This window comes from Rhamphochromis longiceps, linkage group LG9 (assembly GCF_057381845.1).
Source record: "Rhamphochromis longiceps isolate RC_006_pf linkage group LG9, R_longiceps_female_GT1.1, whole genome shotgun sequence".
Lineage (NCBI taxonomy): Eukaryota > Metazoa > Chordata > Actinopteri > Cichliformes > Cichlidae > Rhamphochromis > Rhamphochromis longiceps.
The window spans coordinates 15,488,010-15,513,394 of record NC_140565.1 but is presented as its reverse complement, the minus strand read 5'-3'; the positions used below and the strand labels follow the sequence as shown (position 1 = coordinate 15,513,394).

At 39.2% G+C, this 25,385-nt stretch overlaps 3 protein-coding genes across 4 annotated transcripts; 2 read left to right on the top strand and 1 right to left on the bottom strand.

Annotated features, from left to right (window-relative positions):
• Window positions 1–1,534: 1,534 nt before the first annotated feature.
• LOC146662064 (uncharacterized) lies at window positions 1,535–9,547 on the top strand. Its single transcript, XM_085418469.1, has 5 exons — window positions 1,535–1,783; window positions 4,612–4,737; window positions 6,040–6,123; window positions 6,375–6,497; window positions 8,273–9,547. The coding sequence occupies exons 1-5, from the start codon at window positions 1,781–1,783 to the stop codon at window positions 8,429–8,431; spliced, it is 495 nt and encodes a 164-aa protein (XP_085274595.1). The 5' UTR covers window positions 1,535–1,780; the 3' UTR covers window positions 8,432–9,547.
• Window positions 9,548–9,566: 19 nt separating this feature from the next.
• Window positions 9,567–19,051, bottom strand: zc2hc1a (zinc finger, C2HC-type containing 1A). 2 transcript variants are annotated; one of them, XM_085418467.1, is made up of 10 exons: window positions 18,968–19,051; window positions 18,237–18,310; window positions 16,399–16,515; window positions 15,843–15,869; window positions 14,678–14,819; window positions 13,368–13,510; window positions 12,426–12,531; window positions 12,223–12,298; window positions 11,710–11,808; window positions 9,567–11,108 (listed from the first exon to the last, which is right to left on the bottom strand). In XM_085418467.1, the coding sequence occupies exons 1-10, from the start codon at window positions 18,981–18,983 to the stop codon at window positions 10,973–10,975; spliced, it is 936 nt and encodes a 311-aa protein (XP_085274593.1). In that variant the 5' UTR covers window positions 18,984–19,051; the 3' UTR covers window positions 9,567–10,972. The 2 variants fall into 2 exon arrangements, with proteins under 2 accessions (XP_085274593.1, XP_085274594.1); XM_085418468.1 differs by lacking the exon at window positions 15,843–15,869.
• Window positions 19,052–20,333: 1,282 nt separating this feature from the next.
• Window positions 20,334–24,858, top strand: pkia (cAMP-dependent protein kinase inhibitor alpha). Its single transcript, XM_085418471.1, has 3 exons — window positions 20,334–20,456; window positions 22,784–22,961; window positions 23,571–24,858. Exons 2-3 carry the CDS (start codon window positions 22,811–22,813, stop codon window positions 23,645–23,647), a joined length of 228 nt encoding a protein of 75 aa, XP_085274597.1. The 5' UTR covers window positions 20,334–20,456; window positions 22,784–22,810; the 3' UTR covers window positions 23,648–24,858.
• Window positions 24,859–25,385: the final 527 nt, after the last annotated feature.

Below are 25,385 nucleotides of genomic sequence, written 5' to 3'. Positions count from 1 at the left end.
AAAAAGCCAGAAAAACACTATTACTGGGGCTAGATAAACTCTTACTGGTAACAGGCAGCGCCACTGTCAAAATAGAGTCAAGTGAAAGAGTTTGCAAGAAATTCAGTCCTTTTTCTTTTAAGTGTTTCTGCAATTCATCCTTAAAAAAAACATAACAAAAACAAAAAAAAACAAAAAACTCAACAAACCAAACCCAACTGGTTAGGAAGTAGAGCATTGTTAAGGTTGCAGCAAAAAACACAAAACAAAACTGTGGGAATCGATTGTGCAAGTAGTTTTTTCCCACAGTTTTTGCCATGCTTTGTTATATAAAGAGATTTGTTTGCAACAATTCCGAATAAGTTGGGTGCGTGACCTGAAATGCTACATATTACAGAGTTAACCTTTGACCTGGCTGCATTAGAAAAAAAAAATCATCATTGCAGAGATCTAATCTTAGACAGAGTGAAAGATGCTACCCCCCAACGAGTTTAAACAAGTTCTGTGTTAAAATTGTTTTGTGTGGTAAATCCATTTTGAGCCTCAGCTGTTGCCCCCTCCCACCTGTTTACAATGGAACAAAGCATCTCAGGTGGATTATATATTGGGGTGCATATGGCAAAATGTGCTTTTGTTTTTTATTATTTAGCTTATTCAGAACTGCTGTGTGTCACGTGGCCTTACCAAATCTTTAATCCTGACAGTATATTTTTGGGGAAATCCATGACAGTACCTTTAATATCTGCTTTTCACAGATCGTATTTATAGTCTTCTACTTCTTGGCCACGCAGGCTTGAAGGGTAGGAGAATAATTGTTTGACAATACTATGCCTATCTTCTCTGTCTTTTTGCAAAATCAATCTATTCACATGCATTATGCGGTATGTCCATATAGGTTATAATGGACTGGATGTGCATTTGAAAGCTCTAAAAGCATATTAAGTTTAAAAAAAAGAGAGAGAAATGGGAAAAAAGAAAATATAGTTTTGACTTTAGCAAAAAGGGAAATGTCTGTTCCAGAAAGTTCACTTGTAATTGACTACACTGAGAATTATGTAGGGAGGTAGCATAACTACTGTAGATACTTTTAATAGATACATTTAAAAAGTAGTCGACCATGAAAATCAACGCGCATATAGCCTCTGGGAACATTTGTGACACAGCAGATTCTTCTCAGTAACATTTTCTGCATAGTGCTTTCATAGTACATGAATGAATGAATGGACAAAGTGGAAACATTTAAAGATGAACACGTGTGACATTTGGGTACAGAAGGTAATGACTAACATGCCATAGACGCAAGAAATAAGGAGGGCAAATTACTGATAGCGTGCACTACTCGGATTTGCCAGATTAAATATTAGGTCCATCAGCTTGGAGCTATATTTGGCAGTTTCACGAAAACATGAAAGCCTGCCCACAGCATGAGCTAAACAACGTGCACGCATCCTGCACTCTTTACCTCCACTCTGTCACAGCAACCTTTGGCGTCAGCGTACATTTTGCTATTTCGAGGTTGAATCTTTTTTCTTTTTTTTTTTACACGTTAATTTATGTTGAAGTAAAGTGAAACCTTAGCGAGGACGGAAGTAATGTCACATGCTGCGTAAGGCAGGACGTGATTCCTGCGTGATTCCTTCGCTCAAAAGCCACAAGAACCGCGGGAATAGAGGGAGGACGAACACGTATAGTTTCAAACTGTAAAGCCATAACTTTGAAGAATTTCAGCAGCAATGAAGACGCACTCGATACTGCCCGCTTCCAACATTAGCCCGAGGTGAATATGAATGAAGAATGACCAATGGTAAGTAATAAAGCATGCCACTTAGGTACACCCAAATGGCCTACGATGGTGACGCACTGAATTAAACTCACTTAAAACCATTAAATCGGTGACAAGTTTGCGCTGATATCAGGTCAGTGTTAATGCATGAATGAAAATGCAAACATGCAAAGCCAGTACCAGGTAAAGCAGCGTAGTCTAGCGTATTCGAAACTTACCGGGAGCTGACTACACGCGCATCCGTCTCACTGCCTTCTCCGACGAGCGACTGGCGCATTTACTGTTTAGAGACTTCAGAGTTTTCCACATAGGGGAATTCCGTGCTAATAACTTCCCATGTGCCAGTAATAAGGAAACTGAAATAGAAATAGGATTTACGGGAATTAGCTCATGGCTTACAGGAATTGGTAGATTAATGAAAGACTTCTTGAAATCCCACTCAAGTTTAAGTTCAGTAAGATACCAAATCATGCATTCGTATAAACACGCGCAAACCTATACATATGTTAATAAACTCCATACAGAAAGAACACATTGACTGCGCTAGAACCCAAGTCAAAAACAAGATTTCAGTTAGAGTACAGGTGACTAAAAAAGTAAAGTGATCCTACTGAATAGAGTGTGGAGTTCAGTACTTGACTAGTACCTGCTCATTTTAATTGTTTGGTTAGTTAAAAGTGTGTCAATTTCTAACTTCTTAATAGTATGTGGAGCAGTTGCTTTGCATTGTATTAAATAGCATTAACATGATTTGTTTTCTTTTAAAAAAAAAAAGTACATAGACATGTATAGTCAAGTAAAATGTGCAAACTCCTCTCTGAAATCGAGGGAAGTTTAAAGTAGTGTTGAATGAAAACTTTTGAGTACAGTCACAGTAACTCAGAATTGCGCTTGCGTCAATGTACTATCAATATTTCAGTTCGAGGAAAAACTTCTGTGAACCTACTGGAATTACCAGGAGTTTTGCTTTCGTGACTTGTAAAATGTAGTTGGATCATCGTCAAAGTCTCTGACTAAATGGGAAATAAAGAAACTTTTTGTGTCCACTCATGGCTGCTTCTAAAGGTACTTCGTCATAGTTATTCCAGTCAAGGAGATAAGATTTGGAGCATAGTTGTGGAGGTGCCCCTCCCTATTAATCGAGGGATACAAAGTCTATAATGTCAGTGTGGCTCTTCTGAAAAACTATTGGTGTGTCACCATTCACAGGACCTTTGAGGAACTGCATTGAAAAGATGCAAAAAGATGAAAAATGTCTCAAAGGTTTTTAAAGTCCTGCGTTTCAACAGTAAAAATAAATTACCTGTAAAATACAGAAAATTCATGATTTGTTACTACTTGAAAGGATCATTTCAAGAAAATGATCTACAATCCTGAACAGGTGAACTAAAACACAAGGGCAATAGTAGAAGACGTGCAGAAATCTTTACAATTTGCTAAAGCATGTGTTCACGTGTGAGAGAAATGCTAGTGCTATTTCCTTACTACTTCTACGGCTCACCTCTGAGGAGAGGTGAAACTGAAGCTAAAATCCCAGCGCTACACTTGGAGCAAAGCCTCATCTGAGTTGTGAAGCACGGTGGAGGGACCATCATGTTTTAGGGTTGCTTTTCTACTTCAGGGTCTCAGTGGCTTGTACTCCCTGAAGAGATCTCAAAATAGTACAAAGAAATTTTACAGGTGGAAATATCGACAAAGTTCTATGACCAGAAGCATAGGAATGTTATAATTAAATAGATCAAATTTTAGAAATATTTCATTAAGTAATGCTGGTAATTCAACAGGTTCACAAATCTTTACTTGCAACTCTGTGTAGTAGGTTTATGTGTAACATTATGACAATTATTTGATCGTTGCTTTTGCTTTTTTTGCAGTGTTTGGCTGTGGTTTAAAAATGTTAGGTGCATTAGTATGAACTGAAAAATGTATATAGTATTTTCTTTGTCTATCATGCAACCAGAGCTGTAAGCAGAATAAGAATGATCTCAGCTTTGGAGACACTAAATCGTGGTGCCTGGGAACCAAATTGTCCTAAATGTAATTTATTGTCAAGTGTGATGGAGGTTCCTCATTTGCTGTTAAAATGTCAAGACTGAATGAACATTTCAGCATTTCATTCATTGCTGGAAGGGTTGGCCACAAATTTCGGAACTGAACTGAACTCTGTCCGAAAACAACAGAAACCTGTTTTGAAGAAATACTTAATCCATGAGAAAACTTCTGCCACCGAGTGTCAGTGTTACAAACTCCTCAAGGCTTCATTTAAGACTGTGTCATTTTAGCTCATTACGTTTAATGTGACACTTTGGTAAATATACTTAAATCTGGAGAGATTAAGATTTGCTCATAAAACACTAACAGGCGGGACATGTTTTACGAAATTCAGCGAAAGATTCCATCCGTGACACACACAAATCTAATTCGACTATAAAAGAACTCGTTACCTTTTTAATCATTAATCCTAACAGTAGTAATCGCTCTTCTGTGATCAAAGGGACATTGTCATGCACCCACATATACTTGATTAGAAACCCTATTGCTACACATGTAGTGCAACGTATCTTCAACCTCATTTGGAAAAAAAAAATGTAACTCTTCTGTCTCCTACACATAGTCGAGACATATCGGGTTAAGTAATCAGCAGCATGCATTGTTTTTCTTGTGCATAACTCACGATGTGCAGTCTTTCCAGATTTGAAAGTCACCTGTGCATTTCACAGAGGAGGGCACAGCTGGTTGTTTAAAATGCTTTTTATGCAAATATGTTTTAGATTTTTTGGCTGACCGCTATGTTTCTGTCTCACTCTTTCTCTCCCTATATCCCCCACACTCTGACCCTAAACCTTAAGCCTCTTTTTTGCATCAGTTTCCTTGTTCTCCTTCTTCTACCTCTCTCTCTGTCCTGTGGTAGTGTACAACTTGATAACATCAGAAGTGATTATATCACCATCATTCAAACGGAACTGCAGAGGACAGTAAGTAAGACACTGATTCTATTTTTATGCCAAGTTTGTTTTAGATAACTATTTGAACTTACCATGTAGACACGCTGCTTAACCCCAAACATTGTGTGCTCAGTTGTGACTCTGTATGTATACAGATATATATCAGCTGGGCTAAAGGTCTTTGTTGTAATCTAAGAAAAAAGCATTAAATCTCAGTTACAGCTCAAAGGCTAATTCCCCTCTAATACAGATGGATTGATGTATCCCAGGATTTCAGTATAGATCATATTAACTGTACAAAAATCATATAGGTGTATATATGACATATGATCACCAAGGACGAGATGGAAAAAGTGTAATAGGAAGCAGCCAGGTTACAGCAAAAAATTTAGACACTGGAGGTGGGAATGGTGCAAAAGGAGCTGCAACCTAATATTTGGCATCAGATGTTGGACTTTCACCTAATCCTTTTTAAGTACTGGCAAGAAATATCTGGAGGCAGCTGTACAGGGAGAAGGAAACTAAGGCAAAACAAGGAAAAGAAGCTGGTTTGCGTGTTTGGCGTGAAACATGAAGTTAGAAAGAGTCACTCACATGCTATTTTAAGGTCAGCTGTGCAATTAAAAATACACGTTTAAGCCAGCTCACACTTCCTGTCAGTCTATAAATCTAACAAGTGGTCTCTGGAAACTTCTTTTCATACAGTGCAAGGTTACTACAGATATGCACTGTAAATAACTGCCATTTACTGTAACTACCTACTATTTACAGTATATTACAGTATTTACACACACACACACATATATATATATATATATAGCCTCAAGCTCCCAGGCCTCTGGTAGAGGACCCGAGCTTGAAGGATAAACCGCCCGCAGGGGCGTGCTGGGTGTTTTATATATATATATATATATATATATATATATATATATATTATATAGACACAGTGCAAACCCACAACTACAGTTGCCTCTCTGTTACAATAATAGAAAACCCCAACAATCAGACACCCCTTGAAAGCAAGCACTCGGCGACAGTGGGAAGTAAAGCAATTCCTTTTAACAGAAAGAAACCTCAGTATTTACAATTAAGCAAAGTTTGGGGGGGGGGGGGGGGGGTTGCCTTTAGTTGTTGTAAGGTTTTGATCGGAAGAAATATTGCTCAGCATCAACATTTTTCTCTTCTATCTATGGACACCACCAAAAATATTGAAAGCAATATGTCCTTCCAACATTCTGAAAAATAACAAAAAACACTAGTTGCTTTTTGAATGTTTGAACAATCTTTAGTGGTATGACTAACATTGACTACTTCATGTTTTGTTCATTCAAGACAGAAGAAATCACAAGCTTGCTGCAAAACTCAGACTGTTCAGTATTCTCACACAAGCTACGCAACTGCACACCAGGCAACGCAGTGAGTCATAATTATTCTGTATCTATCAGATAAAATGCATAATGATGATACATTTAGAAGGTAGCCCTTTTTAACATGCACCTGTTCACCACTGCTCTAAACAGTCAGGCATTGCATTACCATAATCATAATCGTAGCTGGACCCAGGTGTTTAGCTATGCAGCTTAATAATCATTTCAGATTTTGTAGTCGCTGATTGTACTGCATAGAGTTCATTGTTAAGTTTAAAAGGTCTCACCTCTCTTCTGCAGACGTCTGTGCGTACCTTACATAACCTAACCTGCAAAATGCGGAGTTTACCGTTTCTCCAGATGACTCTACAACTGATCACGTCCGTCGAAATTTCGATGAGTTGCCATTGTCGTGAGAAATCAGTAAGTCTTGACTTTTTACACATTATCTGATGTTAAGAAATTTACCCCAAGCCTAACCCAGCCACACTATTAAAACCACCTGCATGATATTTTGAAGGTCGCCCTCATCTCGCCTCATGTTACAGCTCTTACCATTCAGTATGTGCACCTGTCCTCTGAGGGTGTCTGGCACTGAGGTGCTCTGGGTTGCAAAGTAGGTCCTCTGTGGATCAAGTTTATTCTGTACATGAATGCTCAGTTGGATTGGCCTTAGATAGTCAACACCTTGGACTATTTGGCCCATTTTTCAAACTCTTTCTGGTAGGGAAGATTACTGCTATGATTTTTGTTTCTATTGCAGTCATATTGCAGTGCTTTGCACTCTATGAGTTATTCACTTCATCTGACATCAGCCTAAATGTTGTAGCTGATTGGTGGAAACATGCAGTTTAAGTTCACGTTTGTACTTTAAACCTTGGAAGTGACCAGCTTAGGAAAGTATTTCTTTCAGTTTCTCTGACTGAGATGCAACATTTAACATTGACAACTGACGGAATGGAATGTTGGCTGGCTGAAGCGTTTTATCTTGCCAGACAGTGGATGACTCACTGACAGGTGATGAAGCTGCCCGGCTTTAAGAGTTAATTCAAACAGAAGACTGTTTGTTTCTTAAACTACTTTACCTGGTAACAGGGTATAAGAGTAGGAGAGACTCGAAAGAGGCAGGAACTGCAGATTGGTCTCTCATTGGTTATGCTTGTGGTAATCTCTCCTCACCTTACTGAGGGAGATAATTCAAAGAATGCTATAGAAGTTTTTTACACAAACTATCATGGGAAAAAACAGCCCAAGTAGTTCTAGATCAGTGACGCACCGTGTTGTTCACCCAAATTAAATTTTAAGAGTTGGATCAGAATCAGATTATATGATTCAGATTCATTGCTGAAGTCTGAGTCACACAGCAGAGCAAACTGCGGACTCGCAGAGTGCACCTAGTCTGACCAGACAAGCTCATGCTTAAACATAGTGGCTCACATTGTGACATATTTGATTTGATTTATTTTAAACAAACTTGCATTGTGCAAAGATCAGCCACTTTTCACTCAGTTCTTCATGATGCAGAAGCAGGGAAACGGGCACACACACAGCAGCTCTTGTGGAGTGTTCCCAGCATGCAGTGGTTATATACCTCACAAAACGTGGAAACATTGGGTCCTGGCATTTAAGCCGGTGTTACTTAATACTTGCCTAAACAGTTTAACATGGCAACAATAATACAGGAATACCACAGTAAATCTTCGAGATGTTGACTTGGGCTCCAAATCCCTTGGATGTGAATCCAACTGAGAATCGTACTGAAAGTTTTTCCAAATGAGTGAGCCTCACATTTCAGGACTATAAGGACCTGATGTTATCATCTTGATGTCTGATACTATGAAACGCCTTCAAAGGATTTGTGAAATCATCTCCGTGATAGAGCTGCCTTAGAAGTGAGGGAGACCTATGTAGGTGTTCGTAATGTTGTGACTGATGTGCTTTGAGTAAACCTCACATACATACTGTGGCATTGTATGGTGATTGTAATCTACGCTTCAGTTTTCTGTGCAAAGAGTTAAGTTGGTGTGTTTCAGTTCACAATAAGGGATAAATAGTCCTCAATAACGTGCAGGCTACGTTGCTGTGACAGTACATATTTGCTAAGAATGCCTTCATAATTTATCATTGTAATGCTAATTCCTTACCTTTATCCACTTGACTCAACAATAATTAGCATGTGTCTGTGTTTTACTGACTAGATCAAAATGCCCACTGAGAGTTTAAAGAGGAGAAGGGGAGCAACAAGACGAAGGAGGAACGAGGGGACGAAAAACAGAAAGCAGACTAAAAAACTGTGCAAAGCCAAGGCAATTCTTTCCGCCATGACTGAATGCTACCAGATGCTAAACTCTCTATAAATGGATACCTGAATCCAAACTCAATCACAGCATGAAGCTCAAAACTTGCATGCGCTGTCAGTTCCTCTGCAGTATGCATTGCTTCGGTGGATTATGCGAGGAGGAGCTTCCACTTCATTTAGGCTTTCCTGTCAAGTACCAGTATATTTCTGTAGCAGCTGTTTCAGGTGTTGTATGACTACTGACTCTTCAGATAAGTTTCCCAGCCACACAGAAGCAAAATATTCAGTCAAGCGGAAATGAAATTCCTAAGTCTTCCTAATATCCTGATTTCCCACACACTAAGGACCAGCTGCATATACAACCTTTTATGCAGCATCATGTGGACTACAAACAGTTTAAGGTGCATGTTTTCTTTTTTTATTATCACAGCAAAGCGTTTTAATAGCTGAAGTTGTGTTTAGCTATAAAAAGTGGATATGATTAACTTTAAAGGTGCTTAAACTGAACTTTGTTTTCGAAGCACTTGCTACGACATTAACTTGCACTTAGTAGTGGCTGCTGAAGCATGACTAGGAAATATTAAGGTGCTCAGATATAGTTTTGCTTTCACTTTGGATTGGAATAACTAGCCCTGGCAGATCTTTTTTATCTTGGTTATCTAAAGCTCCTCAATTTTTGTTTTTAATTTTCCTGTCCGGGGAGTTGTTTTAGGCTGTGTGTCAAGGTACGGTCTGAGATGACACTGTGTTGATTACTCATTGACAATGATTTATATATTAAAAGCATGCTTTGCCACAGTTATTTAAGCTCAGGTCACAGACCTTTTTTTTCCTATCCTGGGATATAGCTACAGTACCAGCTTTTACTGTCACAATCAGTTGGTGCTCTGATTAATGTTATCTACCTAAAAACTTTTTTCCCTTTTTACACAATTATAGAAAATATAAGCATGCAACCTTTGCTACATTTTGCAGCTATTTTCAGCACAGCAGCTATTTGTTTCCCGTCATGTAGCATACATTATGTACTACATAACATTATGTTGTTATGTAGCTAACTTCGGTCTTTAAACTGTATATTTAAGCTGATGACTAACATTGTATATAACATGGCATACTATTCAAAAAATATATTTATATCCCAAACAAAGATAAGGTGTGTGTTACTTATTAGTCAGACTCACAATTACAGCTGTCTTCAAAGAGGTTTATTGATGGTGGATGTACACGGCATTTGGTGCACAATCATATCCAGTCTAACAGCTGACGTTATCATTACAGGAAAACGCAGCCCTCCAGTAGGCTTAAACCTTTCTCGTGACGTAACGTGAATATAGTTTGTTACCGGGAATAAATGCGCTACTTAGATAATTAATCATGCACCTCAAGGAGAGATTTGTCCCCGCTCTTCCAAGTCCCACCATAAAATAACCTATGTGGGGGTCATCAAGCAAAGGTCGACAGCAAAATTACTTTAGTGTTGATTCTAAATACCTTAATGCACTGAACACTGACTCAGTAGAAACACTGTTGAGAAAGGGGAAGAAAAAAAAAAAAGCAATTTCAACACACTGAGGTGTGTTTTGGTTTCACACAATTCCAAATGAAACCTATTTTAATTCTGTAGAACATAAAAGAACAAACAAAAACCATACAATCACTGTTCAGTCAGTAAAAATGAAAAGGAATAAGAAAATAAATAAATGTATAAACCTAGTGGGAATAAAGGGAATGAGTAAATGCTACATTTGGGTATAATGTATATGGGATAACAGGTTTTTCCTGTTAAGTGACCTTAAAGGGAGCACTGACCTGTAACCACTCAACCTTTTTTGGATTGGTTCCTAAGAAAACAGGGTGATAAGATAAAAATTTGAAGCCATTTTCTTTTTTTAAAAAAATAAAAAAAATCACACTGCTTTCTTCAGTAGTCGTTATTATTGCACATCAATGTGGAGACAGGTGGGGTTGAGGAATGCACTTCAAATCAAGGGCTGAAGAGCGATAATGATGCAGGGCAGTTAATCTCACCTCTAATCAGCCACCCAACATGTTTCCTTTCTTTTTTTCCAAACCCACTTTTAATTCATCTTTCCTCTACTCCCTTCTAAAGATGCATAATATTTAATAGCTTCCTTCCAATGACCAACCACCTCTCCTTTGCTGGAAATATTTATTTCTCACAAATTCTTAAACCCTCTATGACCTGTAGTTTCATGGCAGTAATGCTCATTTTATAAGTGCATGGAAACAGCAGCAATGCTGTGAGCAAATGAAGCAGTGAAAGAGAAGCTACTTACGGGATGTGCTTGTAAAAGCCACATCATGATTTAAACCGATTAATCTGTGTACCAAATCTGTTCGGCACAGAGATCAACCGGTCACTAGTCAACGCAAAACACAGTAGCTAAGTGCACTCCTTATTGTAAGTTATGCAATGAAATTTGGATAATATTCAGTGTGACTGCACACACCATCTTTACTGCCAGGAAATAAGATCAGTGTGGGAAAATAAAGATGGAATTAATTACTCTTTCACCTTTCCCTCAATTCTTATTACCTAAATCCTAACCCTGCTTTCGTTTTCTTCTGACTGCTATCAAATACACATCCTCCTGACCCCACACTCGCAGCAGAATTTGGCAGATTCAACAGGGTACTTTGTCCCACAAGCGTGACAAAACTTGCTCTTCATTCCGCCGTTCCCAACATCGTTCGCGCCATCTATATCATTCCTGAGAAAACAGAAAAGACAGCAGCAACTTTAGAATTTGTGCAGACAAAGTTGCAACTAGTGAAACGTCAGGGCAAAGATCTATTTGGATTTTACACGTCTTTATACGAATGTCAATGCCACTTAAGCCGATGCCAAGTAAGCTGGATTATCCCATATTTCCCCTCAGCTTGATTAAATGGGAAATTGTTTTGCTCCAAAGCAATAACGATAATCAAAGCAACCAGAAGCTAGAGACGTATGGGTGGCAAGGTTGATATAACTGTGCATGCAAGTTTCTTTTGTTTAAATGAATGTGCAGGTAAGACTCATCCCTAATTTTTTTTTTTTTTTTTAACTTTCTTAAAGTAAAATTGAAATTTGCACATTCTTAGTCAAATTAGAGGTAGTATATGTAATATGTCTGTGAAGGTTCTCAGTCATCCAGGTCATCGTAGTCAAAGGAGCTTGCAAAGAAAAGCGTCTGGACTTCTTTAAGTTGCTTGAAGACGTTTCACCTCTCATCCGGTAATACTTCACCAAGCCACCAGAGGTCAGGAGAGGTCACCAATTGATTTTCTCCACTCTTTCTGTGGAGGTTATGACTTAAGACGTTTATTCACCTAGATATGTAGGAGTCTACTTTCTTCTTGTTGAGTCCAGTCTGAGCGTTCCTCACAGATCCATAGCCAGAACTTGCTACTCGGGATTTACTTCCCACACTGACAGAGATATCAGAGAAAAACAAAAAGAAAACCAGGACAAGGATGTTTCAAAGTTATTCATTGAAATAAAGGCTCTCTGTCGAGACACCGCGTAGACATAATGTCTTGGATACTAAGAATAAAAGTGAGAAAGCGAAATGAAACTGTTGTTTTTTGGCAGCCTTGCTCTATTCTCGGTTCTGACGTTGCATTTTGTTTTGACTCACATTGTTCGAAATGACACTTCAATCAAAATAAATCCGGGCTGTAAAAACATGTACAAAGATTGACTGTTCCAACAGATATTTGAATAGACACAGCTGAATGCACAATAAAAGGTAAAAAAAAACAGTACCCACTTGACATCAGTAAATAAAAACCTGTCTGGACTCGCCCACAGTATTTAAAACACATCTGCGTATGTGTACTAACCCTGACGGTGGGCTTGTGAGCCCGGAGGGATTATTCTTCACTGAACCTGTTGAGGAGGCCTTACTAGATGGGATTCCTTAAGTGAGAGAGAGGGTGACACAAATGAGGACAATGCACATATTAGTTTTGTTTGATGCAATGAAGTCAGTCACAAATTCACAATATGGGGGGGGTGATGAGGAGTATAGCACTGTGTCTCGTACCAGTGGGCTGTCCAAGGCCTGATCTTTGGGGTAAACGAGAGGAAGCTGAAGGGATGGTTGACACAACGGGAGTGTTGGCCTTCTTTGCAGCAGCAGGAGGCTTGTACTGAAGACAGAGAGAAGGCAATAAAAATAACTACTTGGTACAAAAGATCAGCTATGGATATCATGGCTGAAAAGTCATTAACATAGTTACATTAAAGATATACAAAAACATATCATATCATATCACTATACGACCACATAAGCAGAACGGCTTGTGGTTGTAGTGTTTGTAATATGCACATTGTGTCAATGCTTGGCTCTAAAACGGGTTTTAAAACTGCGATCTGGAAGAAAATCTCAAAGCTATAAAAAAGAACTGCAACACATAACAAATCTAAAAACACGACACAGCAGGGAGGCTCAGTGACATAACGATTAACGACTGAAGGCTTTTTATTACAATGGGGAATCAGAGCTCTTAACCAGAAGGGTTTAAGCCCTGCTGTTTTTATTGGCTACCAAATTAACTCCCTAGCTATGCACCATAGCTGTTGCTAAGTAACTTGTAATTCTACATCTGCTGCAGAGTGGGAGTCCCACCATGGTAATAAAAGACAATGATTTAAAAGGAAAACTTCTTAATTATCAGCAATTAGCCATAACACAGAAGTGCCACACATATCGATCATCAGTATAGGTTTTGTAAACCTACCTATGAGCATTTTTTAACATTTTATGTTTAAAAAACTAACAACAAACTATTTTCTGTTTAGATCCATGCTCAATCATCCAGGTAAGGAAATCCCAAAAGACTGAAGAAGTCACTTGAATGAGTGATGAAATGTTTCTCCCACTTAAAATGCTATGTCCAGATGAACAGAATCAACTTTTTGGGAACTATTGTCTGTTTAATTTCAAATGCAGTCCCCTCTCCTATCCGTGCGTGCGTGCGTGTACCTGTGTGCGACCTGGAGGCTTTTTGGCATCTCCTGACTTGCTTTTGTTGGGCATTCGGGCAGCCTGCTCCTGGCAGAATTTGATGTGTCTGTCAGCTGCACTCTCGTTGAACCTCCGCTGACAGTAAGGACACTGGATATAGTCTAAAGGGAGACAAGGTAGTGGGAAAATATACATGTAGCTTTTGTAATTGAATCCTGTATACAGAAATACTACTATCTGATGAAGTGGTGACTTGAACTTTTCATTTGCAGCTGTCACCACAATTACAGCTCGACTTGTATAGGATTTATACGAGCAGTAATCGTGCTGATATTTAGTCATTTAAAATTATTTCTTTCCTTTTAGTGACACAAAACATTCTGAATATTTCTACATTAATGTTGTTATTCATGAGTCCTTACTACAATGACAGTATACTTTAAAAAGTAATATTGTTTGATGGTTGCAACAAGTTTTAGATTACTCATTTGGACTCTGCCCATGGTAATCCAACAGTGAAGTTGCAGCGTGCCCTCTGGTGGACAAACCATACATCCTCAGCACTCATCAACGCTTCAGTCATTGAAGGGTGTTTCTGTATTGCCTTCACGTTTTAAATTTTTACTTACACAATGTTATAAATGCAGATACCAACATGTCAGTCAGCCTCTACATTACATTTCAGCATTTAGTAATAACTGTCTGCAGTGTCAAGTCCATTTTGCTAAAAATTTCATTGCAGCGACTCAACATGGTACTCAGTAGTTTCTATGGTCACCATGTGCTTGCATACAATGTTGGGGAATGCTCCTAATGAGATGACAGCTGGTGTCCTGAGGGATCTCCTCCCAGATCTGGACAATGGGAGAGCCCCCGGACAGTGTTCGGTCCTCCAGCAACTGCCTCCATACTCTCGCTATGTGAGACTGGATATTATCATGCACCAGGAGGAACCCAGGGCCCACAGCACCAGTGTAGGATCTGACATTAGGCCCAAAGATTTCATCCTGATACCTAACTGCCAGTTGAGCGCCACAGTGCCTTGCAGTGAGCACAGGGCCTACTAAAGGGGCCACAGGCCACCCTCATAGAATAACCGCCTGTCTCCTGGAATCTCCACTCTTCAGGCTGTGCTGGGAGCCACAGCCAACTTTCAAGGAATGACGTGTGGACGACCTGTGCAGGGTCCAGGTAATCACCTCATGAAATTGATTAAAAAGTGCTAATTTTTTCGAGCAGTGTATGAGACTTTTTCACAATTCTTTTATTAAGATACAAAATCTTTTTTTTATAGTTTTTCCATTTGCTTCTAGATAACTAGATGTTACCTGGGTCATAAGTAGGAGGAGGAGGCGGGGGTAATGGTCCTCCATCTTTTATGACCTGACCGATGGTCTTTGCAGCCCGGATGGTGGCGATGAAGTCCTCGTGTTTCTTGCGCCAATTTGACGGCTTCTTCGGGGGTTCTGCCTGACACGACAACAACATGAGAAAAGAGATTCTCTGTTACAGCTGTTTGCTGCTATAGTTTGACAATCTAATATTAAGAAAATACGATTAAGCTACTCTCTTACCGAATGTTTTAACTCGACAGGTTTCACAGCGAATATGTAAAGATTGCATACGCTTATCTAAGCCTGCACTTCCCACTCTTACCCTAAAAAACCCCCAACAACTATGTTTCCATAACAAAAGTACAAGTCTTATCTAAAGTTGATGATTAGCGACAGAAATAGTTCAGTGAGTTCAGTTATCTAAAGTGGATCTGAGGCAACACGACAGCCTCTGTGACTTTCTATTTCTCCTGTGTAGTTAAAGCATTCAGACACGTTTGTCTGACAAACACAGGTGACTTGGAGAGAGCTAAAACTACATTTTATTATATTTTCCTCTTTCCTAAACTGCTGCCAAAGAAAAACTAAACAAAACAGAATTTGTCGCATAACTAGACGTTTGTCCTGTTCATATCACAAAGCTGAAAATTCCAGTGGGAGCACAGAGTGAGTACGCAGGAGTTAGTTGAAGCCAAGACCATCTGAACAACAGCCAGGCAACAGACTGGGCAAGATTACTTCACTGACTGATACTCATGAGACAGTTTCTCACAGAGAAGAAATAAACGAAACAAATACAGTTTTTAGTTGTTAAAGAGTAATCTGAAGGTTCAAAGCAACCGCAGCAGCTGAACTAGAAAATATAGCATTAAGGCTGTCACGTTAAATGAAAGAGAAAAGAACACTTGATACAGAAGGATGCCAGTTAAAGACAAGAGGTATGAAAGGATTTTTAAAATTAATATCACCAACATGACTTGGCACACCCACAGACTATTCAAGCCAATACTTCAAGGCAAACAAAGTTTTTGTGTAGCCAGAAAAACAGTGAGGGAAAGCCTCGCGGGCTTCAACAGATTATCTGTGCTGCTAAAAATTATATCTATGGAAAGGAGGGACAATTGAACAAAAAAAAAAAAAAAAGATAAAAGCAACTTACTCTTTCAGTAGCAGATGAACTTTGTGACTGAAATACAATTGAAAGTTGTTTACACTGTAAAAATAAACTGTCGACATAATACACTGAATGTGCTGCATGGAAATGAAAATTCATAGGCGCCACTCAACACCATAAGCGCCAAAATGCTGTGTACATTTCAAAGGCTGATTCTTTTCTGGGTCCTCCCTGGAAAGCCTTCATGTGACCTGGATTATAAAAGGTTTATCTGGATAACTTGTTTGCAGAGTAATATAGAGTTTTCGGATAATTAAGGAATATGAACAGCATTGTTTCCTTTAGGTGTTGTATTATTGGATACAACGCTGAATAAATAACCTCAGATTAAAAACAGGTCATTTTTTAATAATAAAAGCTGGACGTATTTATGAATGAATAGATTACCTAAAAAAATGAACAACAGCGTTTTAAGCAGCACGTGAGATCCAGCTAGTTTTCTGACTTTAGGCAATTTTTTTTCAATCCTGTCAATAGTCAAAATGAACCACTGCTGACAATTTATGTGGATTTCCATCGCTCTGCTTAGGTGAAGGCTTACCTTTGGTTTGATGGGTTTCAGTACGGGGATGTCTGTTCCCTCAGCTCTTTGTCTGCTGGAGTCAAAAACCTTCCTCTTTTTAGTTGCTGATTTTTGGCAGATTTTTGAGTGCTTCTCCTGTTGAAGGAGGACAATGTGCACAAAACATGACAAAACATTTTTATTTGTTTTTAACACCACTGGCATGGCATCACTTAAGATTTGTATCTGTCTTTTACTATAATTTAAGTTTTCAACTATGTTTTCCTAAATGAATTTCTTGAAAGAGGAGGAAACTTTCTTTCAAACATTTCAAGCTCAAATTTAAATGAGTAACATTAACAACACCAGTAACCTCCTCAAAGCTGCAGCCAACTCTCTGAAGCACACTAATGTCTTCCTGATGGAGACCCAAACCTATATTGCTATACATATCTAGAATAATACACCATGCTTTAATGCAGCCATTATCTACTAATGAGGCAAAGTGCTTGCATAAGAGCACATATTTGGTTGTTTACCAGAAGATTCTCTTCAAATTAAACACCAAAAACCTTTATAGCTTTGATGTATTAACTCTGTAGTATGTTTTAGTCATTTCAACACAATAAGCAAAGGAACAGAGGATTTTGGGGGAGTAAAAATCAACTCATATACACTCATTAGCGACTCTGTTAGGTACACATTAGTACCAGGTTGAACCCACTCTGCTGGAAGCATAATAACATGCCATGTTATAATCAGAATATCAGAACATGTCATGTTATCAGTAGATGGGTACACTGTGGTAATAAAGATCAGGAACAACACTCAGGTAGACGGCTGTATCAAAACTATGATATCCTCCACACCATTACCAGCAACCTGAACTGCTGACACAAGGCAGGATTGATCCATGCTTTCATGCTGTTTTAGTTACTGATGCCTTCCTATCCGGTTGAAGCAGCTGGGCCTTTCCCCTTTGATATCTGACATCAACGAGGCATTTTGACCCAGATAACTGCCACTCTGTGAATATTTTCTTTTTTTCTGTTGATTCTCTGTAAGCCCAAGAGATGGTTATATGAGAAAATCCCAGTAGATCAGCAGTTTCCGAAATACACAGATGTGTCTATCTGTCACCCATAACCATGACTCAAAACCACAGTCTTTTCGCCTATGATGATGATAATAATAATAATAATAATAATAATAATAGATTGCATTTATATAGCGCTATGACACCACCCTTACCTGCATGTGCTGCAGACAGTGCTGAGAGTACTGTATTGCTGAACATGTGTGAAGCCATCCTTTCTAAACAATCTCCATTCACTGATTTAGACAATCAAGTGAAAGAAAATGCTTCACATGATACAGTCCAGTTGATACTTGTGCTGCAATTCATCTATATATAAAAAATGGCCCACTATGAAATTAATTAAATAATTAATTAATGACCAATATTTCCAACTCTGCTTTATGGGAGAGCAGTACTACTAGAGACGTTTCTTAGTGAAATTTTTAAATCAGAGTCTTGAATATCACAAATTTGTTCAAACAAAAAGCATTTCTGCTTTGATAAAACTTTCAACTCCCCTACAGAGCTCTTCACAGGACCCTGCTAGCTATCTGGATCATAGACACATTATTATTGAACAAACAGCTGATACCCTGTCAGCTGAGAATTAATGTGGTAAATACTGTCAGCCAGGCGGGTTAATCATAGTGCGTGATCAACACACCCCCAAACAAACACTTAAAGTGTCTGCGATTAAAATATTGTCCTCTTAAAACAGTGTTACACATTGTTTTGTTTTGTTTGTTTTTTGTATTAAGAAATGTCAGAAATGAGCAAGAGGTGGTTTGTTTTTTTTTACCAGGACTTTGGGGAAGAAAGATCTTTTACAGATATTACACTGAATCCGATCGTCAACCAGAGAAGCTTCGCCATCTGCAAGAATAACAGAACAAATTCGGTGAAGGTTTAAAGGTCAAAAATGGGCCACAACGGGACTAAACAAACATGGGAAGAAAAATAATGACCCAGTTAACATTTGATACAAGGTAAATACTTTCGCGGTCATAAATTGTGTTCTTCTGCCACAGTAAAGGCAACAATGTTTTATTGTTGCCTTTACTGCTCATTCTACACGGATACTTCAAATTTCCTGAAAATGGCTGGAGGAAAATAGTCAGATTTAGCTAAGTTTAACGTACAGAGTCAAACACTTCGAAGTATTACTGTACACATAGAAACGTATTTAATATTAAAGGTAAGCAGTCTCCGAAGATTCATTGATATACACGCTTTAAACCATTCATTTAAAAGTGTTATTTGTTAGGAGTTTGCTGGTTAGCCGGATAGCTCCTCTAGCTAGGAATCGCACCCATTCAAATAGGAGGAGCAGCTAGCTTCATCTTTGGCCCTGACGTTACCTAGCATTACTTGGGCTAAAACCCAAACAAAAAGGAGGTCGCTATACAAAACTGTTCATCTAAAGGAGCCGCGAACCCCAAAGCGTCCCCTTGGCAGATAAAAACGAAATGCTGAAATCCCAAATTTGCCATAAAAGGCTGAAGTAAACACACAAACAGCAATATCGCATACCTTCAAATTCTTCCATCCTTAGGTTATTCCTTATCTGGTCCTGTTGCCGTTGTTCGAAAACGGCCAGACGTAGACGGAAAATACAAGATGAAACCCCCTCTTCATTTCCGGCTTTGCTAAAACGGGAAAAATGTTTTGTTTTTACCCATTTATCCTGTAAGGAAAATTACTTTAATTTACATATAAATTTATTCTGCAGTGTATTGTGAATTACTGATGTCCTGTGTAGATCTACATTTTTGGTTTGTCATTTTTTTGTGTTTTGTTTGTTTCTCTGTGACTTATGTCGACACTACTGGGACGTCCTGTTCCAATTCCCAATGGCAGGTAATTATCTTGACACTACTGATCTTTGGCTACCAATAGCAACTGGGTTGTCCGATGCCGCTCGGTGAGCTAACATGCGAGTATTTCATTGGTTATTACTGCACTGTTTCTGATGGAGTGTTCAAGTATGCACTGTTTATTTTGGACAGCAGGTGGAGCGTGGGAGGGAACCTCTGTCATGTTTCCCAGTATTACTCCTAACCATCAATTTTTGGGGGAGTTTGCGTAGCTCAGTTTTCGCTGGAAACTAGCAAATGTTGCTGTTACTGGGACGAAATCTTTTTTTTTAATTTTAGCTATAGAAATAAATAAAAAATGAAATGCTATTAGTTATTAGTGCTGTTATTGATACAAAGTTATGTTAATGAATAAACGGGCTGGTAGCTTTACCTTGCATCTCAGCTTTGTTTGGGGATGGTCATTTACAGAAACTCATTATATCAACCAAACAACAAAACTAGTGTGCTCCTTTGCTGCTTTTGTTAGCTCAAACACTTGCGCAGAACAAACACTCGGAAGTTCCTCATTTGCCATACTGACAACATGTGTCATCTGAATGGAGGGATTCATGGACAGATGCTAAGAGGGCACAGCAAACATGTGCCTTTATCACAAGAGGGACGTTGTTTCAACACTGACTCCCTTTTGTGTGATCTCTCGCACCACACACACGCCCAAGCGCGATGCCTTTTCACCATTTCAAATTATAGCAATGGGATGATAACCATTCGCTAAGTCCTAATGTATCCTAACCTTTAAATAAGGTAATGATTTTACACACACATTCACGGTTAAACAATGCACTTGGCATTAAAGTTTATGGCTCTCACTTTGTCAGATATTAATTAATGAATGTGGTGCAAGTATTCCTATTAGTAATCCTATATGTGTATTTATTTATTTATATGTATATTTATCTATCTAATAAAATAAAGGAGTATAGGTAAAGTAGCTGGTAATGAAAAACTTTTCTGTTAAGCGTCCCTTCAAAGTAATGCGGTTTTATTCTGAAAGTAATACTCGGAAGTAGCTTTGGTGTGCTTGATTTGCTTGACGTTGGTAAATTCTCTTTCATGAGCGCATTGGGGAATACCGAAATGGCAAGATCCGAGCCGATGTGATTGACCCCTGCGAATATTCGGAAGCCATTTATTCCAAACAGGTAGCATACCTTGTTGATCATATTAAGAATAATAACTGCAGGTGCAAAGTGCGCAAAGCTCGTAAATGCATGTGTAATGTTAATATCATGCAGGCTACGTTTACTGACACTGACCTGGCTCTGTGGGGGTCTTTGTCATCGAAGACAGACGTATGGATCTTGGTTTTAATAATGAATTTAAACATTCAGATTCTCCTGCAACCTTAAGCTCGTCTGTATTTAAAGGTTATATGTCTTCAACAAAAAAGAAAAGAAAAAAACTAGCGCTTTATTATTTAGGACGCCAATGCGCGTGACTGCATCGCTTTAGTAGGTGATAAATTGTCATTTTGGACAAATAGTCTTTGTGGAGTGACGTCACACTCGTGCAGACTCGCGATGAACTTTTAAATAAATCACTTAGCTAAGATTGCCTTAAATGTGTACGAGCTGTAGAAATAACAGTAAAACATTTGCACGCTCTTACAGGGAGGGTGTTGACAGCTGCGCGTGAATCCGTGGTTAAGGAGAAATTGTTTACTTTTGCGCTTGGCACGGTGATGTTGGAGTATAGCATGTCTGTTTGTGTGAGACCTGGCATCAGTCCCAGGTATGCCCAGGCCACCTAGAATAACTCTGGCATAAGTTTCTGGGACTCGTTTATGTACTGCCTTTATCACTGCTAATATTCTGTTTGGCAGCATAACAAATCAAACAGCTGCAAAGCAGGAGTAGACTTCCCCCCCCCCAAAAAAAAAAAATACTTCATAGTGAAAGACAGAGACGGTTGGCCTGTTGTATTATTCAGCGATTTGATCATTTGTTTGGAGTCTGTGCTATATATATTGTTGTCCAGGCCAGCTGAGCTCTGCTTCCCACATGGGAGTACACACACTGTACACACACATATACACACAAACACACAGCTGAGTTGCCAATGTTCTAATTCATGGGTACAACAGTCTGACTAAATTATGTAAACTGGCAATTAATATTTCATAGAATATGAGCATAGGAAAACACATCGCAAAATGTCCTGTCACTTCTAACTTCAACTTCTAACTTCAAATAAAAACACAGCTTCAGTGGAAAAATGTCTGCACGTACAGATCTGTAATCCAATTAGATTCACTTATGTTCTATCATAAGACAGGTTCTTTATTGAAAGGTGTGGGGAGGAATTTTATATCTCATTTGGCTCTACCAGGACATTTACTCATGCAAGCTACATTAACCTAGCTGTTTACATGATTTAACGTTTCAAATGATATTTCTTCTTTATTGCTAATAAACCTGGAGAGTTATACCTATGACCACAATCCAGTGCCCCGATTCTCATATTAAGTTAGAGAACAGCCGTCTTATCTCTCTTGCTTCCCCACACGTTTGGTCTGTCAGTCGTACACGGACAGCATCTGCCGGGTCTTGCCCATCTTGACACCATTTTGAGAATGACAGCTGAGTGGGAGGGTGCTCAGATGATGACAGAAGAGGTTTCCAAAAATAGCCACAGTCCACCGCAACTTTCTCTAGAAATAGCCACAAATGGATGTGAAAGTGAGGCATTTTTAATATATACTTATATATAATTTAAAAATCCTGCATTTGACTTGGGGAAAATCAAACCAACCTTTTTTTGTGACTGAGTGTTGTGATGTCTTCTGAGGGTTTTTTATTTTCCTTGAAAATTTTAAAGTAGTGGCAGCAAATAAATGCAGATATCCAGACTGATACAGCCAAAGAAATCTCATCATAGCAGATTTTAATTGAAAGAAATGTGACAACAAAGCCTGAATCTGCTCAGTGCTGAAGGACAGCCTCAGCCAGACAGATTGCTACAAAGGGCTTGAATATAAGCAGAAGGATTTAACCTAAATCTCCGGGGCAGCACAGCTCCCATCATGCTCCATGTGATATGGCAGTACTTTCCTCATTCTGCTTTAATGACCTCTTAGCGTGCTCTTTGGTTGAAGTAATGCATCAGATTGTCTGTTTATATTTCCCATCGCTCTCCTCGGCATTTCTTCTACTGAATTTGCCTCCTCTGTATCCATGGTGTCGCCTGTACCCTAGACTGAGATTAAAATAGATTAAGCAGGGATTAGGTCATAAGATAAGCGGAGGGAGGGATGTATTCAATGAGTGTCTGCATAGCCTGCTGCGTTACATTCTTCTTGTCAACAAAAACTGGTGTTGCCATTGTGTAAAGTTATTTAGGAGAAGCTGCACAAACTCTGTCCATTTCAGCGATCTTTCCATAAAAGCGGTGCAGATTCCATTGTCTGTGGGTCACTGTGCACCTGTGCAACTTGAAAAGGTGTGTCAGTGTGTGCTGCTGTGTGCGGCAGGCTCTGCTATGGTGAGGTGTGTCAGCGATGACGGATGTGGAGGCGACCTATGAGGACTTCATCACCTCTCGACGATCCGGCCGCAGGAATGCCATACATGATATTCCAGACGCTCCTGGAGAACCGGGCACCACTGATCTGTCGGAGAGTCTGGCACAGCTCAACATCAACAAGTCAGGTGAGCAACATGATGAAGAACGAGAACATATTTTGATGGCGACATTAATAATTCATCAGGGTAGCAACACATAGCCTCCACTCTACTTGTGTTGAGTTGAATTCTCTGGATTTTCCAACAGTGGAGAGGAAAATCAAGACTTCATAGCTTAGTTCTGCAGCATGTTTGGAAATTGTAAATAGAGCTCAAAATCACAGAGCCACTAATCTTTGGCTCTCTTCCAAAGTGTGTCTTTTGTCCTGTCTCTCTCCCAGATGGCTGCCCCTCCCTTGGTCTAGTTCTACCGGAGGCTTCTTCCTGTTAAAGGGAAGTTTTTCCTTCCCACTGTCACCAAGTGCTTCCTCATAGGGAGGGGGGGGGACGACGACATTTGATTGTTGGTGTTTTGTCTCCATTATTGTGGGGTCTTTACTGTACAAAATAAAATGTCTTAGGATGATTGTTGTTCTGATTTCACACTATATAAATAAAATTTAATTGAAGTTCTTCAGTTACATTTTACATATATGTCTTCTTTGGTGACTTAGTAGCTGCATCACTGACTTCCCCCGTAGTTAAATGTCCATGAAATCGACTGTCCCACTGTCCTCTTTCTTCACTGTTTTCCAGGTGATGAGGGAGAAGATGCTGAGAAAAGCCAGAACTCTCCATCTAAAGAAGAGCAGACTCAAGCTGAGGGAAGCTAAGTGCCACCGGACATTTATGGACTCGAGCAGCCACTTCTTTTAGTCTATCTGCTCCCTGTATGCTAAGCCTCTGACTGGCCAGTTGCATCTAATGACTGTGAACAGCAAAATCCTCTATTGCCACTATCCTGCCATCAGGAAGTCATCACTATGGCAACCACAGCACAGTCTCTCTCTCGCTTGTAATTGGGTGTGTTCCATTTTCCTTAAAAACTTTCCTTCCTTTGCTGCCTTTTGTCCAAGGCTGCTGATATCAGATTGGATGTAATTTAAGGTGAACTAAACATGATGTCAACAACCAAAACCAGCCCACTTTTGACTGTGAGTGGTTTTGAGTGGAAAGTGGAGGGAGGAACGGAGGCTAGTAAAAGGTTTTTAGAGCAGCCACAGAATTAAAATTTGTCTTCCCCTCTCCTCGTCTCCTTCAATTAATCACCACTGATGCGACTGAAACACAGACGGCAACTGGACATCCACTCATCTTGCCTCGACGCCTGAACACGTGCTCCCTTCATAAGTACTCGCTATTGACCGTTTCCTATTTCCATGGATTCGGATCCATCTGTGTATTGGATTGATGGACGTTATCCAGCAACTGCACTCAGCAGCTCAAAGGCCCTGTTGTACTTTGTTGCATGTATCCATGTTAGGTGTAAAATCTAAATGGGTTTTTTTTTTTATCATTTCAGACATCCCATTTTAAGTATTACATTGATGGTCAAACACGGTCCAGTTCTTTAAAAAAAGTAAGAGTCAGATCACAAGATATAAAGCTTTTTTTTTCCCAAGTTAGGAACAGCAACATGTGCTGCTCGATCTGTCACAGGCAAAATGAGCGTCTGTTTAGTTTTGGTGGCTGGCTTCACTGCACCTTGCTTTACTCTTGCACACTGACCCATAACTTTGAGTTCACTATAACTATTCACTAGAATTTTGTTGTTTGCACTGCCAGGCCTCACAAATGAAGCCAGGGAGTACAAATGTGTCCCCCCTCCCCCCCAAAATTGTGGGTTTTTTAAACCATTTTTCTGCCAAGGCAATATTGTCTTTTGCTTTGCTAATTCAGGACCTGGACTACTTGCCATAATTGATGGAACCACAAATTCAACTCTTTACAAGAAAATACAGAAAGAGAACCTCTGCCCATCGATTTGTGGTCCAAACTTCAAGCACACTTGGGTTATTGAGTTGGACAGTGTTTCAAAACACACCAGCAATACTTGCAAAACCTCTTGCCTGCAGTTCTTATTACCAAGGCTAGCACAACCATTTATTAGGCTTAGGGGTCATGTACTGTTTCACACAGGGCCAGGTAGGTTTGGATAGCTTTTTTTCAATTAATAAAAGAAATCATCATTTAAAAAAAAGGCATTTTGTTTGCACTCAGGTTATCTTTAGGAAAATACTTTTTAATGACGCTGTAAACAATGAAATTGATTGGTTGGAAAGTAGGATTTCACCCTTACTGTACATCTTATACTTTAATAGCTGGCCTCTCACTGTCTGCAAATGTGTCCAGTCTAACTTGTGATGGCCTTGAATGCAGGAGTTCTCTCCTTACATGCAGGGTATCTACACACATTAAGTGGTTATCCCACAGTTTAACATTTGCACTGCCATGTATTATACCCAAGTTTGTAATTTGGTTGTGGTGGACATCAAGGAAAAACATTTATTTGCTACTTAAGATTTGGAAATTGCACTACTGAGTGTGGTTTATTAGCGTGTGCTGTATGTG